The sequence below is a fragment of the Bos mutus genome, chromosome 15, assembly GCF_027580195.1.
Source record: "Bos mutus isolate GX-2022 chromosome 15, NWIPB_WYAK_1.1, whole genome shotgun sequence".
NCBI classification, from domain to species: Eukaryota; Metazoa; Chordata; class Mammalia; order Artiodactyla; family Bovidae; genus Bos; species Bos mutus.
In genome coordinates, this window is record NC_091631.1 from 5,547,419 (window position 1) to 5,561,763 (window position 14,345).

The 14,345-nt window shown below is 40.3% G+C and overlaps 1 protein-coding gene across 7 annotated transcripts in view; it reads right to left on the reverse strand.

Annotated features, from left to right (window-relative positions):
- ATG13 (autophagy related 13) overlaps positions 1 to 14,345 on the reverse strand; it is a 42,002-nt gene that overhangs the window by 21,664 nt on the left and 5,993 nt on the right. For all 7 annotated transcript variants that reach the window (XM_070383428.1, XM_070383430.1, XM_070383427.1 and 4 more), the window contains one exon: positions 921 to 1,002. In XM_070383428.1, the coding sequence (XP_070239529.1) occupies positions 921 to 989 (69 nt within the window). In that variant the 5' untranslated portion in view covers positions 990 to 1,002. The remainder of the gene's footprint in view (positions 1 to 920; positions 1,003 to 14,345) is intronic.

Below are 14,345 nucleotides of genomic sequence, written 5' to 3' on the forward strand. Positions count from 1 at the left end.
TTTGGCTCCTAATCAAGATTAAAACCCTCTCAATGAAGGGTTAAAAAGGTGCCAATGATCTTAACTATACTTCAGGAAAGGATAAGATTTAAAACCATCAAGAACAGGGAAAAAAAAAAAAAAGGGCACAAAAATAATACTGTAAATATTCCTGAGGACCTAGTGTCAACCAATTAAGAGAAACCATAGTCTGAGGCTTGTAATCTATAATACACTCACATGGCAGAAGGAAAGCTGCACGTGGGGGCTCTGACTTTCATCAAGAAACAAGTCCAATCGTAGGTTTAAATATTCACTGCCATACACTTATGTAATCATAGTAGATTTAAACCAAGGAATCCACAATTATTCATATGACTTGGCCCATATGGCAAAAGTCTTCCGGCTAATTTTACAACCAGAATCTACTGCATGGCTTGTTCTTACATAGCAATGGTTGAGAGGAAGGAGAGATAGAGGTGGAAATGATTTTTAGATTTAGGAAAAGATGCCTTCTATAGCACTCAAAATTCAGTTTTAATTTTTCATTTACACAGAAGGGGACAATAAGCGGAAAGTGAGAGAATTCAGAGGTAGATGATGCTTAGGGAAAGATGCCCAAACTGCTGTCCATTCTAGTCCAGTCTTTGTTCTCACCCCAAGGGAACATACTGTGCCAATAACCTGGCATAATAAGTTTGACATTTCTGCAAACAGGCTTGCAAAAAAAATGTTATTTTTTTTAACAAGTAGCTTTGGAAAATTGGAAGCTTTTTAGTTACACCCCCAGTACCGCCCCCAAATTTCACAGTTTGGTTTACAACAGACAGAAGTATCCCTTAAAATGGGCAAGCTGCAAGCTGTTATGCTGTATTTCCAAAAAGGGAGAGGCATGGAAGTTATTTCTAACAGTTCTAGGCTCAAGAGAACGGATATATTACCTTGAGGGCAAAAAACTTAATGAACTTGTCCAGGTCCTTTCTGTCCTGGGAATTAAGATCAGTTTCCATTGCCTATAGGAATCTAAAACAGAAAAAAAAAAAAAAAAAGAAAGTGTTGAATAATGTGACTGTGTTTTAAAAGGGATTGCTACAACAAAGCATACAGAGATGGCATTGTCTACTAGCTGTATGAATAGTCATGTAGGAGGTAAAACCTCCCCTCCCCTCGACTAAAGACACCAACATGAAAAACAGAAGATACTATCTTTTGAGGAAAATAAACTCCAAAGAGCTAAATCTATAGACCTAGAACAAAGATGAGAAAAGCCATTTTACCTGAATATGAAACTTTGAGCTTTTAAACTTATGCATTTAAAAAGTTATATTACCCAGCATATTGAAGACTAAGTTTTAATGAGGCAAAAACTTTATTAAAACATAAAATAAGTTAACATTCTTTCAACCAATCCAGGGATCAAACCCGCGTCTCTTATGTCTCCTGCATTGGCAGGCGGGTTCCTTACCACTAGCGCCACCTGGGAAGCCCAACATTCCTTCAAAAGACCACTAAATCAGTTTAACTTTGGGTGGGAGTCAATGGCACCCCACTCCAGTACTCTCGCCTGGAAAATCCCATGGATGGAGGAGTCTGGTAGGCTGCGGTCCATGGGGTCGCTAAGAGTTGGACACGACTGAGCGACTTCACTTCCACTTTTCACTTTCATGCATTGGAGAAGGAAATGGCAACCCACTCCAGTATTCTTGCCTGGAGAATCCCAGGGACGGTGGAGCCTGGTGGGCTGCCGTCTATGGGGTCGCACAGAGTCGGACACGACTGAAGTGACTTAGCAGCAGCAGGGTGGGGGTGGGATGAGAAGGGGCTGGTATGAAGAAGAAAGCATTTAGGGCAGAGAAGAGCATGAACAAAGGCATATAAGCCACAGGAGAAAAATGGGTTTTAAACTATTAAGTACTCCAATTTTCCAGTGATTGTGTATGGCTGGTTTGGGCCAGACCACGAGAGTCTCAAACACAGTGCTAAAGACTGACGCCAGGAAGGGGAACACCCTCGAGGCTTTTGAGAAGACGAAGCAACACAATCCAAACGGTGCGTCAGAAAGATAGCACTGCTGGCACACTGTCGAATAGTTTTGAGTAGGAAGAGCAGGGAAATCAATTAGGTCCTTGGCACTAATTCAGGCTTGTGGCCAGGGCTAAAAGTCTAATAGAGACGTGATTTGGAAATATGGATGGGAGGTATTTTAAAGGAAGAGCTGACAGGATTTAAGGACTGAGTGCAAAAAGTTTAAATGGGTTTCAGTTAACAAAAAAGAAAGTGAGAGGGAAAGCTAGTTTTAAGAAAAGGATAGAGTTGAAACAGGAAATCATGAGTACAAGTTTAAAACAACACTATTCTTTATTGAGGTGTGAACTTACATGCAGTGAAATGCACAAACCTTAGGTGTACAGCTCAGTAAATACTTTATATATGAACACTCATACAATGACAACCCAGATGCAGTTATAGAACATTTCCTATAAGCCGGAGGCTCCTTTTGTGTCCCCTTGGTCAATAAACCCACCAAGAAGTAACCATTATTCTAACCTCTTATCACCATATTAGCTTCGTCTGTTTTGAATTTCTTCTAAGTGGAATCAAGTGGTCTTAACTCTTCTGTTGTGTAGCTTCCTGTACTTAGTAAGATCCATTCATAATGCATGCAGTTTATTCCTTTGCATTGCTGTGTGGCACTCCATGTTATGAATATGTCACCATCTATAAATTCTACTGATGAACATTTGGGTTGTCTCCTGCTTTTAGCTATTACATTCTTGCATGACATTTCTGGTGAATAAAAACCCTTGCTGGTGTCCCATGTAAAGCCAGGAGTGCTGAGTTTGGGTCAGCAGGCATACCTTGTTTCATTGCACCTCACTTCACTGTGCTTCACAGATGCTGCTTCCCCCTTTTTAAACGAATTGAAGGTTTGTGTCAACCTTGTGTTGAACAAGTCCATCAGCGCCATTTTGTGTCTTGGTGTCATATTTTAGCAATTCTTCAAATATTTCGAAACTTCCACCAGCAATAAGATTACAATTCACTGAAGGCTCAGGTGATGGTTAGCATCATTTTTTAGCAATATTCTTTTTTTTCGGCCGTGCTGGGTCTTTGTTGCCGTGTGGGCTTTTCTCTAGTTGCAACAAAGTGGGAGCTTCTCTCGTTGCGGAGGACAGGCTCTGGGGTGTGCAGGCTCCAGCAGTTGCAGCACGTGGGCTCAGGAGTTGCAGCTCCTGGCTCTAGAGCACAGGCTCAACAGTTGTAGCGCACGGGCTTAGTTGCTCTGCAGCCTGTGGGACCTTCCCAGATCAAGGATTGAACATGTGTCTCCTGCACTTGCAGGTGTATTCTTTACCAGTGAGCCACCAGGGAAGCCCCAAAGTATTGTAGCCCCAAAACTCAAATGAAGTTTTGTACATTTGTTGTTGTTGTTTTTCTAAGGCCATACTGTGGGGCACGTGGGATCTTAGTTCCCCAACCAGGGATTAACCCGTGCCCCTGCATTGGGATCACTGGGCTGCCAGGGAGGTTCCTACATGTTGTGTTTTAAAGACATAACGCTATTTTACTCTTAATAGTTTATAGTTTAAAACACAACTTTTATATGCACAGGGATACCAAAAAAATTCATATAATTCACTTTATCACAGTGATCCGGAACCAACCCACAATACATCCAAGGTATGCCTGTATTTAGCTTTGACAATTACTGCCAAACGGTTTTCCAGGGTTTGTACCAATTTTTATCACCACCACAAACACACTGGGGCTCCTGTGGATCCACAGCTATAGCACCACTTGGAACTGCTGGTTCTTTCATTTTAGCCATCCTGGTAGGAGTGTGGTGGTATCTCATTTAATCTGCACTGAATGACTGATGATTAAATTGAATGCCTTTTTAAAGGCATTTAATTTAATGCCTAAATGACTGCCTTTCCCCTCCTGGCACTTTTTTCATGTGTTTGTTAGACATTTGGATATCCTCCTCTTTTACAAAGTGCTAATTCAAGCCTTTACCCACTTAAGAGTGAGTGACGTCGTTCAGTCGTGTCCAACTCTTCGCGACCCCATGGACTGTAATCTACCACGCTCCTCCATCCATGGGCTTTTCCAGGCAAAAGTACTGGAGTGGGGTGCCATTTCCTTCTCAGAGGATCTTCCTGACCCAGGGATTGAACCCAGGTCTTCCACATTGTAGGCAGACGCTTTACCATCTGAGCTACTGAGGAAGTCCTTTACCCACTTAAACAAATATTAAAGTAAAAATAAAAAGATCTTTTAAAGCTTTAAACAGCTTAAGGCCCTGAAGCAACCCAGCCATAGACCTGAGATAAGCATAGTGCTGGAGGACTGTGCTGCCCCTAAAGTGGGGACGTGTTCCTACTATCAGAGAATCTACCGACACAAACACTATAATGGCATGACTCTTGCGACTTTTTGTACCACTGGAAGCACTAAAAGGATTATCCAATAACTAGAATTAGCTACTGACCCCAAAGTCGGGGGGGGGGGGTGTCTCCACAGAGAGAAAGACACCAGCACTTACTGTCTCTTTAGGCCTAGGATGCCAAGGATGTTAATTCATCCTCTACAAGTAATAGGTGGTTTACCTTTGCTTTGCTCTTACAAAATTCCTTCTTTGAGTGCTCCCAGGATTATAAAGGGAAACTTGGTACGAACATTAGAGAGACCCACAGTTGAACTTTTCTTCCTGCTCTTTACTATGCTAACCAATTACTAAATCCTTCAAACTTCTGCTTATATAAAATCCTTTATATTTGCAGCATTTTCATTTCCATAGATAACCACCTTAATTCAAGCCTCATTTCTTATCTGGAAGAGATACCAGATCTCACTTTACCTTTGAAGAGGATCAGGCTATGCCATTCTAAAATATGCTACTTTGGCATAAAGATTATTTTAAGCTAAAGACATTTGAGATTCAACAGATGTAGAAAACCTTTTCAGCGCTTCCCTTATCTGACTAAAAGCAGCAACTTCTAAGAAATGAGGACTGCCATAAATTCTCATTTCAGGTTGGCGTCTACTCCCAGGAGAGAGACCAAGAGTAAACCTAATATAAATCCCCCATCTGGGGGAGTTTCATGGTCATGAAAAAGACACAAAGACCATTTGCACCCACACAAGCAAATATTATCACCAACTTTCTTTTCTCCCATTTGTTCTCCTCAACACTCGTGTTTCCTAAAGAAACTTGTTTGTTCTTCCCATAAAAGCCTTTTCCCCCCTCTCTTTCTTCTATTAAGTCAGGCATAGAAATTCCAAAATTTTACTACTTCTTTGAACTATTTATATATGCAAAATCAGTAGGGAAAACAGGGAAGTGATTTTTGAAAAGGTAATTGGAAGCCTGCTGGCACTTTCAGGAAAGATGTTGGTCACTGAAACTAGCAAATAAATGATTATCTTGGCCCAGGGTCTAGTGCTTGGACGTACAGGCTCAAAAGAAACTAATTTTATTAGTTCAGTCAAGGTCTGGGGGGACTTCAGTTACAGGAGACAGTTTATATACATGAATGAAATTTATTAATTGAGAAATAAAACTGAGAAAGGAAGCATCAAGTGATTGACATGTTGCCTTTCTTAAAAGGAGACCATTTTGGGGAAACTAAAATTCTATCAATCCACTATTAGCTTCATATAGCTTTCTCCACCTTGGGGGCAAGAATGTTGGAATTCTGACACCAAGAGGCTAGACAGGGTCTTCTTCTTGGCTGACAAGGCATGTACTTGACTTTTTTCTCTTTTTTTGACTTTCTTTTCTTTACAGACAAGTACCAACATTAGTCATTGTTATCAACATGTTATAACTGCCAAAATGACTATCTACATTAAGACCCCTGATGGGACAGGTTTTAAGAAAAATACGCTGCTAAGTTGCTTCAGTCTTGTCTGACTCTTTGTGACTCTACGGATCATAGCCCACCAGGCTCCTCCATCCATGGGATTCTCCAGGAAAGAATATTGGAGTGGGTTGCCATGCCATTCTCCAGGGAATGTTCCCGACCCAGGGATCAAATCTGTCTCTCTTAGTCTCCTGCATTGGCAGGCGGGTTCTTTACCACTAGTGCCACCTGGGAAGCCTAAGAAAATACATCAGCTTCTAGAGGACTAAGCCAAAGTAGGGCTTGCAGGTTTGTTGTTGTTGTTCAGTCACTAACTCATGTCCAGCTCTTTGCAATCCCATGGGCTGCAGCACAAAAGGCTTCCCTGTCCTTCACCATCTCCCGGAGTTGGCTCAAACTCCTGTCCATTGAGTCAGAGGTGCCACCCGACTGTCACAGCCTCTGCTGCCCCTTCTCCTGTTGCTTTCAGTCCTTCCCAGCATCAAGGTCTTTTATCAATGAGTTGGCTCTTCAAAACAGGCGGCTAAGGTATTGGAGCTTCAGCATCAGTCCTTCCAATGAATACACAGGGTTGATTTCCTTTAGGATTGACTGGTTTGATTTTCTTGTAGTCCAAGGGACTCTCTCGAGTCTTCTCCATAACCACAATTCCAAAGCATCAATTCTTCAGCACTCAACCTTCTTTATGGTCTAACTCTTACATCCATACATGACTAATGGAAAAACCATAGCTCTGACTATATGGACCTTTGTCAGTAAAGTGATATCTCTGCTTTTTAATACAGTACCTAGGTTTGTCATAGTTTTCCTTCCAAGGAGTAAGTGTCTTAATTTCATGACTGTAGTCACTGTCCACAGTTATTGTGGAGCCCAAGAAAAGAAAATCTGTCAGGATTTCCACTTTTTCCCTTTCTATTTGCCATGAAGTAATGGGAGCAGATGCCATGACCTTAGTTTTTTAACGCTGAGTTTCAAGCCAGCTTTTTCAGTCTTTCATCCTTACCAAGAGGCTCCTTAGTTCCTCTTCACTTTCTGCCATTAGAGTGATATCATGTGCATATCTGAGGTTGCTGATATTTCTCCTAGCAATCTTGATTTCAGCTTGATTCATCCAGACCAGCATTTCACACAATGTACACCGCATGTAAGTTAAACAAGCAGGGTGACAATATATAGCCTCATCATACTTCTTTCCCAAGTTTGAACCAGTCCATTGTTTCATGTCCAGTTCTAACTGTTGCTTCTTGACCTGCATATAGATTTCTCAGGAGACAGGTAAAGGTGGTCTGGTATTCCCACCTTTTTAAGAATTTTCTGGTGTTTTTCTGGAATTCCCTTGCTTTCTCTATGATCCAATGAATACTGGCAACTTGATCTCTGGTTCCTCTGCCTTTTCTAAACCCAACTTATACACCTGAAAGTTCTCAGTTCACCTATTGCCGAAACCTGAGAAATCTGTATGCATATCTGTATCCACAGTGTTTAGAACATGTGCAGACTTGTACCATACTAATGTCTTTAAATAATTACCTGAAAATATAATGGATAAGCAAAATGTGGTATATATGTTCAATGAAATGTCAGCCATAAAAAGGAAGGAAAATTTGACCATGCTACAACATGGATGAACCTTGAGGACACCATGCTAAGTGAAATAAGTCAGTCACAAAAAGACAAATACTGTAGGATTCCACTTATACGAAGTACTGAAAAGTCAAAACTGCAGAGACAGAAAGTATAATGGTGGTTCCCAGGAGCTGGGGGGGAGACAGAATGGGGAGTTACTATGTAGCAGGTCAACTCTGCTTCACAAAATGAAGTGTTATGAGGATGTACAGTGGAGAAGGGTGAACAACTGTGTGGACGCATTTAACACTGCTGAACTGCACACTCACTAATGGTTAAGACGGTAAATTTTAGATGACTTGTATTTTAACACACAAAGATGCCATTAAATAAATAAAGTTCCCACTGTTATGCAATGGATGTAGATAAGCACCAACATCCAAATACTAGACAGAGATTCTACAACATGGCTTAACTGCAAATGATATAATCAGCTAAGGGAAAAGCACACTTATCTGGGTAGACAGGTTTTCCAGATCTTTTACTTACGTTCACACTGAAATGCTAAATTTAGCATTTGAAATAAATGTTTTATAAATAATAAATCTTTAAAATAAACAGATAGAAACCATTCATCTCACTATTTTACCAATCCTGAATTCAAAGTACAGAAATATAAAAGCTATAAATAAAGCCAGAAGAGGAAATAACAATGAAAGATGTCAACAAAATACTGGGGAGAGGCAAATAAAGGTTTTGATGTTTGTTTTTTTCTACTCACTTCTAAAAAACAAAGAGTGAGGAACTTAAAAAGCATACACACAGACAAGAGATAACAGCATCAAAGTCCAGCAAAGTAGGACAAACAGATAACGGAATAAGCCAAGCATAGCTGATATCCAGGCCAGCAGCAGGAGAAACCCTAAGCAAAGAAAGCTCATCTGAACCAAATAACCTGAGAAAGGGTAAGGAATTAGTCACCAGATAGCTCCTAAAGTAGGGTGGCAGACGGGGCTGAAAACAGGATTGAAAGTCCCAGAAGAAGCAGTCAGAGCCCACTCTAAACCCTCTAAGTGCCCTTCCTCCCTAATGTCAGAAAACTGGCCTTTGGGAGGTCCTAAGGGCTTCCCTTGTAGCTCAGTCGGTAAAGAATCTGCCTGCAGTGCAGGAGACCGGGGTTCGATCCCTGGGTTGGGAAGATCCCCTGGAGGAGAAAAAAGCAACCCACTCCAGTATCCTTGCCTGGAAAATCTCATGGACAGAGGAGCCTGGTGGGCTGCAGTCCATGGGGTCGCAGAGAGTCGGGCACAACTGGAGAAGCCTGGTAGGCTGCAGTGCATGGGGTCGCTAAGAGTCAGACATGACTGAGCGACTTCACTTTCACTTTTCACTTTCATGCATTGGAGAAGGAAATGGCAACCCACTCCAGTGTTCTTGCCTGGAGAATCCCAGGGGCGGGGGAGCCTGGTGGGCTGCCTGTCCATGGGGTCACACAGAGTTGGTCACGACTGAAGTGACTTAGCAGCAGCAGCAGCAGCAAGGTACTGGAGTAGGAAGACTCTGAGCTCACCTCCTCTCACAAGCACCAAAACTACAATTATTTATAGAATAATTCTTGAGGAAAAAGACCAGAACCTATCAGAAAAGATCTTCCACAACTAAAGATAGAAAGAAGGAATCACAGAGTGACAGGTAGGAGTGGGGAGTCCTAATAGAGTCAAGACCCATGACTCTAGTTGAGGGACCTACAAACAGAAAAATTGTTACAATATATTTTCCCTCTGAGGGAATTTCTCCAAAGAAGAATTTCTCCAAAGAAGCCCCCAATCTCCTGCTGAAAACAAGTTTTCAACTCCTTTCAGTAAGGAATAGGCATACAACTGTTGGATAATATGGGAAGAGTATGTTTATTTTGTAAGAAATCATCAAATGGTCTTCCAAAGTGGCTAAACCATTTCGCATTCCAACCAGCAATGAGAGTTCCTGTTGCTCCACAACCTCTCCATCATTTGGTGCTGTCAGTGTTTTTGGATTTGGGCCATTCTAATAGGAAAAGGAGTGCGTCAAGGCTGTATATTGTCACCCTGCTTATTTAACTTCTATGCAGAGTACATCATGAGAAACGCTGGGCTGGAAGAAGCACAAGCTGGAATCAAGATTGCCGGGAGAAATATCAATCACCTCAGATATGCAGATGACACCAGCCTTATGGCAGAAAGTGAAGAGGAACTCAAAAGCCTCTTGATGAAAGGGAAAGAAGAAAGTTAAAAAGTTGGCTTGAAGCTCAACATTCAGAAAACAAAGATCATGGCATCTGACCCCATCACTTCATGGGAAATAGATGGGGAAACAGTGGAAACAGTGTCAGACTTTATTTTTGGGGGGCTCCAAAATCACTGCAGATGGTGACTGCAGCCATGAAATTAAAAGACGCTTACTCCTTGGAAGGAAAGTTATGACCAACCTAGATAGCATATTCAAAAGCAGAGACATTACTTTGCCAACAAAGGTCCATCTAGTGAAGGTTATGGTTTTTCCAGTGGTCATGTATGGATGTGAGAGTTGAACTGTGAAGAAGGCTGAGTGCTGAAGAATTGATGCTTTTGAACTGTGGTGTTGGAGAAGACTCTTGCGAGTCCCTTGGACTACAGGGAGATCCAACCAGTCCATTCTAAAGGAGATCAGTCCTGGGTGTTCATTGGAAGGACTGATGCTAAAGCTGAAACTCCAGTACTTTGGCCACCTCACGCGAAGAGTTGAAATACTGGAAAAGACTCTAATGCTGGGAGGGATTGGGGGCAGGAGAAGGGGATGACAGAGGATGAGATGGCTGGATGGCATCACTGACTCGATGGATATGAGTTTGAGTGAACTCCAGGAGTTGGTGATGGACAGGGAGGCCTGGCGTGCTGCGATTCATGGGGTCGCAAAGACTTGGACATGACTGAGCGACTGAACTGAACTGAATAGGTGTGAAATGGTAACTCATTGTTATCTTAAAAGATATGTCTTTTGCAAATATTTTCTCCCATTCTGTAGCTTTTTCTTTTTAAAAAAGATTTATTTATTTATTTGAAGTTTTGACTGTCCTGGGTCTCAGTTTTTGCACATGGGCTTTTTCTAGTTGCAGTGAGCAGGGGCTACTCTTCATTTCGGTGTACAGGCTTCTCATTGTGATGGCTTCCCTCACTGCAGAGCACAAGCTCTGGGCACGAGGGCTTCAGTAGTTGTAGCACATGGGCTCAGTAGTTGTGGCTCGTGGGCTCTAGAGAGCAGGCTCAGTAGTCGTGGCTCAGGGGCTTAGCTGATTCGCGACATGTGCGATCTTCTCAGACCAGGGATCGAACCGGGTCCCCTGCATTGGCAGCTGGATTCTTAACCACTGGACCACCAGGGAAGCCCCTGTAGCTTATCTTCTAATTCTCTTAGACAACTTTAGCTTACTTTCTTTTTAAACAAATTTATATATTGAACCACTCTAATATTAAAGAGTTAAAGTTTCCTTGATTTAAGGATGAATGTTATTAAGCAAATTCCATTGTTTTGAGTAACATCTCCTGGCATATTATCAACACTGCTTTCACATTTCTTTAATGCGTATTTCTATTCACAATACTCTACAGAATAGTAACTTCAAAACTATTACAGAGATAACAGGATACTTTTGCCTTTAACTAAAAAAAGTTTTTTTTGCTGACAAACACTTAGCACAAACATTTTCAAGATTGATAAGTATTTAAATAACACTCTGTACCATCAAGTGTTTTTAAACTCATGCTTATCATGCAGTATGTAAGTATGGGGAACACCGAAATGAAAACTGACAATTTTACATTTACTTCTTCAAATAACAGTGCGAAAGAGCAGAGATAATCTTTTCTTGCCACAGTCATTATTATATAGGAAGAATTGTCGTATTTTCTCCAACACTGGTTTCAAAGGCAATTCTATAATAAATGGGGACAAAAAAATACTTCTTCCCTGTAAACTGCCAATTAGTAAATGTATAAGAAATAAAAATTATTAGAAAAATCACCCATTTTGCAACCATTGCAGGACTAACTGGTTCAAGCAAATCACCAGTGGATGATAAATTCATGACATGAAAATGTGTTTGTTGGCAAATGGTATATTAACAGTCTTCATGTGGATGATTATTAATTACAGAGTCATCAGTGAACACAATCTTAATAAATAAATAAATAAATCAGAGAAACATACCCACAACTGAAAAACTGACATTACATTCTCCTGATGTGATGTAGTGAGAACGACATGACACTTATGGAGCTTTTCTAGTCAATTGTATAACCCAAATCTAACCACAAGGAAGCAATCAGATGAGCTTATATTGCAAAACAGGAACTTTTACATAATAAGAGGCTCTTACTCTTCAAAAATTGTCAATCTTAACATGAGAAAAAGTCTCAAGAACTGTTATAGTATAAAGGCAATAGAAGAGGTATGACAACTAAACGCAATGCTTGATCCAGGACTTTTTTTAAACTTGCTATAATGGACAGTATGAAAACTATTTGGCAACATTTGAATACTGACTATACACTACTAAAGGCATTGCATCAATATTAAATTTCTTGAATTTGATACAATTACACTTTGGTCATATACTTATTCTAAAGAGATACAAGTAACCTTTCTCAAGAATCCAGGAAAAAAAAGAAATTGTGTATCACTCTGTTATATACTATGTTGCCACTGACAGAGAAAAGTAAAGCAGTGTGGCCAAGAGCGAACCCTATGTGAACCAAGCTGAAGAGTTATATTTTTACAATTTTTCTGTATTTCTTTCATTTAAAAAAAAATTTTAAATTCAGAAACAAAATTCATTCTCATCAAATGGGCTATAGTAGGGTAAAGATCTTAACTAATTTTCACCCGGCATAAAAGTTTTCTATCTCCTTGTAGACCTATTGCAAATACAATTTTTCAAACATCTGAATGACTGCTCTAGCTGTACTTCTAAGATCCCATCACAGGATATCCTTGCCTTGAGAGTAAATAAGACATAGGGTTTAATGCACTGCACTATGACAGACATGAGCTTAAAATCTTTGAGGAGGAGGTCTGACAGCAATATGGACTGAACTGATGTTATCAGTCGCCCCCACCACCCGCCACTACAAGCACATAAAAATGCAGATAAAATATGAAAATAAAAAAGGTCTTGATACACAGCTAAACTAGAAAGATTGAAAAATTCCAGGTTCCAGAGAAAAGGTGAGTTAAAGCCATAAATATAAGGGAAAACTGATGACAGGGAGCTGAGGCCTGTGGGGAGCAAGCTCAGATTCTTGTAATGAACACATGAGAACAAGACTGCAGCGGGTGGGCATCATATCTCAAGCTTACAAGCAGGTAGAAACCTGCAGAAAACCCCAGAGTCAAGTGCTCCTCATCAGAGGCCAGAAGAACCCTAGAGAAGCAATAAGCAGGTTTGCCATCTATCAGGGCAAGGTTGGGAGGTGGGGAAGTCACCCTAAAACTTCAAAAGCATAACTCAGTAAGGTACAAAGATCTAAGATCCAAAATTTACATCCTGTGCATGAAGAGTAAGGAAACAAAAAGCCAATAAACTAACCTAAAAACTTGTTTAGAACCACCAAAACCCCTAGAAACAGGCAGAAGAAAGTTTGAAGCAGACTTGAGAGAAACTTTCACAGATTTGGATCATTGACAGCCAGGCCACTTACAACCCTTCCTTCCAACTTTTAGCTAGATGATTTCAGAATTTAAAAACTTACGGATTGCACATGGAAATAAAACACCAAGAACTCCAAAGAACAAAACAATGTAAGAGCCTATACCTCTGAGGCAGGAGAGTCGGCGCCCTAGGAGGAAATATGCTTACTTGTGAACTTGTTAAACATGCTGGTTTAGAATGCTGAGAAAGGCGGTGGGTCAACAGTTTTTAAAGATTCACTTTATATAGCTTTTCTTAACAGAGTTATAACTCACACACCATAAAATTCACTGTTTTATAGTTTACAGTTCAGTGTTTTTTAGTATATTCACAAGGATGTGCAACCATCCCCACATTTTTATCACACTGAAAAGAATCCCACGTCTGTTATCTGTCATTCCCCTTCTCATTCTCCTTGGCAACCACTAGTATACTTTATGCCTATGGACTTACTTATTCTGGAATTTTCTCATAAAGGAAATGTGACTTGCTTCCTTCACTGAGCATATTTTCCAGGTTCACTCTATATTGGAGCATATGTCAGTACATCATTCCTTTTTATGGCTGAATAATATTCCACTGAATAGACAGATTACATTGTGTTAACTGAATCATCAAGTGATGGACATTTAAGTTGCCTCCTCTTTTTGGCTACTGTGAACAATACAGCTAAGAACACTCATGGGCAAGTTTTTGTATTAACATATGATTCTCTTGTATTTCCTTATTACTCTTTTCCCTTTTAACCCATAATAAATAACCCAGATAAAAAGGCTGTTGCTGTATTTGCTAACTTTTTTTTTTAATTTCCAAAAACAATGGATAGTAGTTCTTCTCTCAGAAAACCAATGTAGCTGTAATTTGCATGTCTTCAAGCTAATTTTTTTAAGTTTTATTATGAAAATTTTTTCACTAAAGTAAGCTTTTTAATTGAAAATACACACCCAGAGAAGTGTACATATCATTAGATTGCAACCTGGTAAGTTTTCACAAGCCAATCCCACCAGCGCAACTGGCACACAGATAAGGCACAGCCAACATCAGCACCCAAGACTCCCCGAGTGTCTTCTTTTAGCCATTTACCTCCCAACAGAAGCCACTGTTCTTATTCAGTCACCACAGATTGGCTTTACCTGTTTTAAAATTTCATATAAATGGTTGTGTCTGATTTATTTCATTTACTATTAATATTATATTTGTGAGCATCATTGATCATAGTTGCACATAGCTGT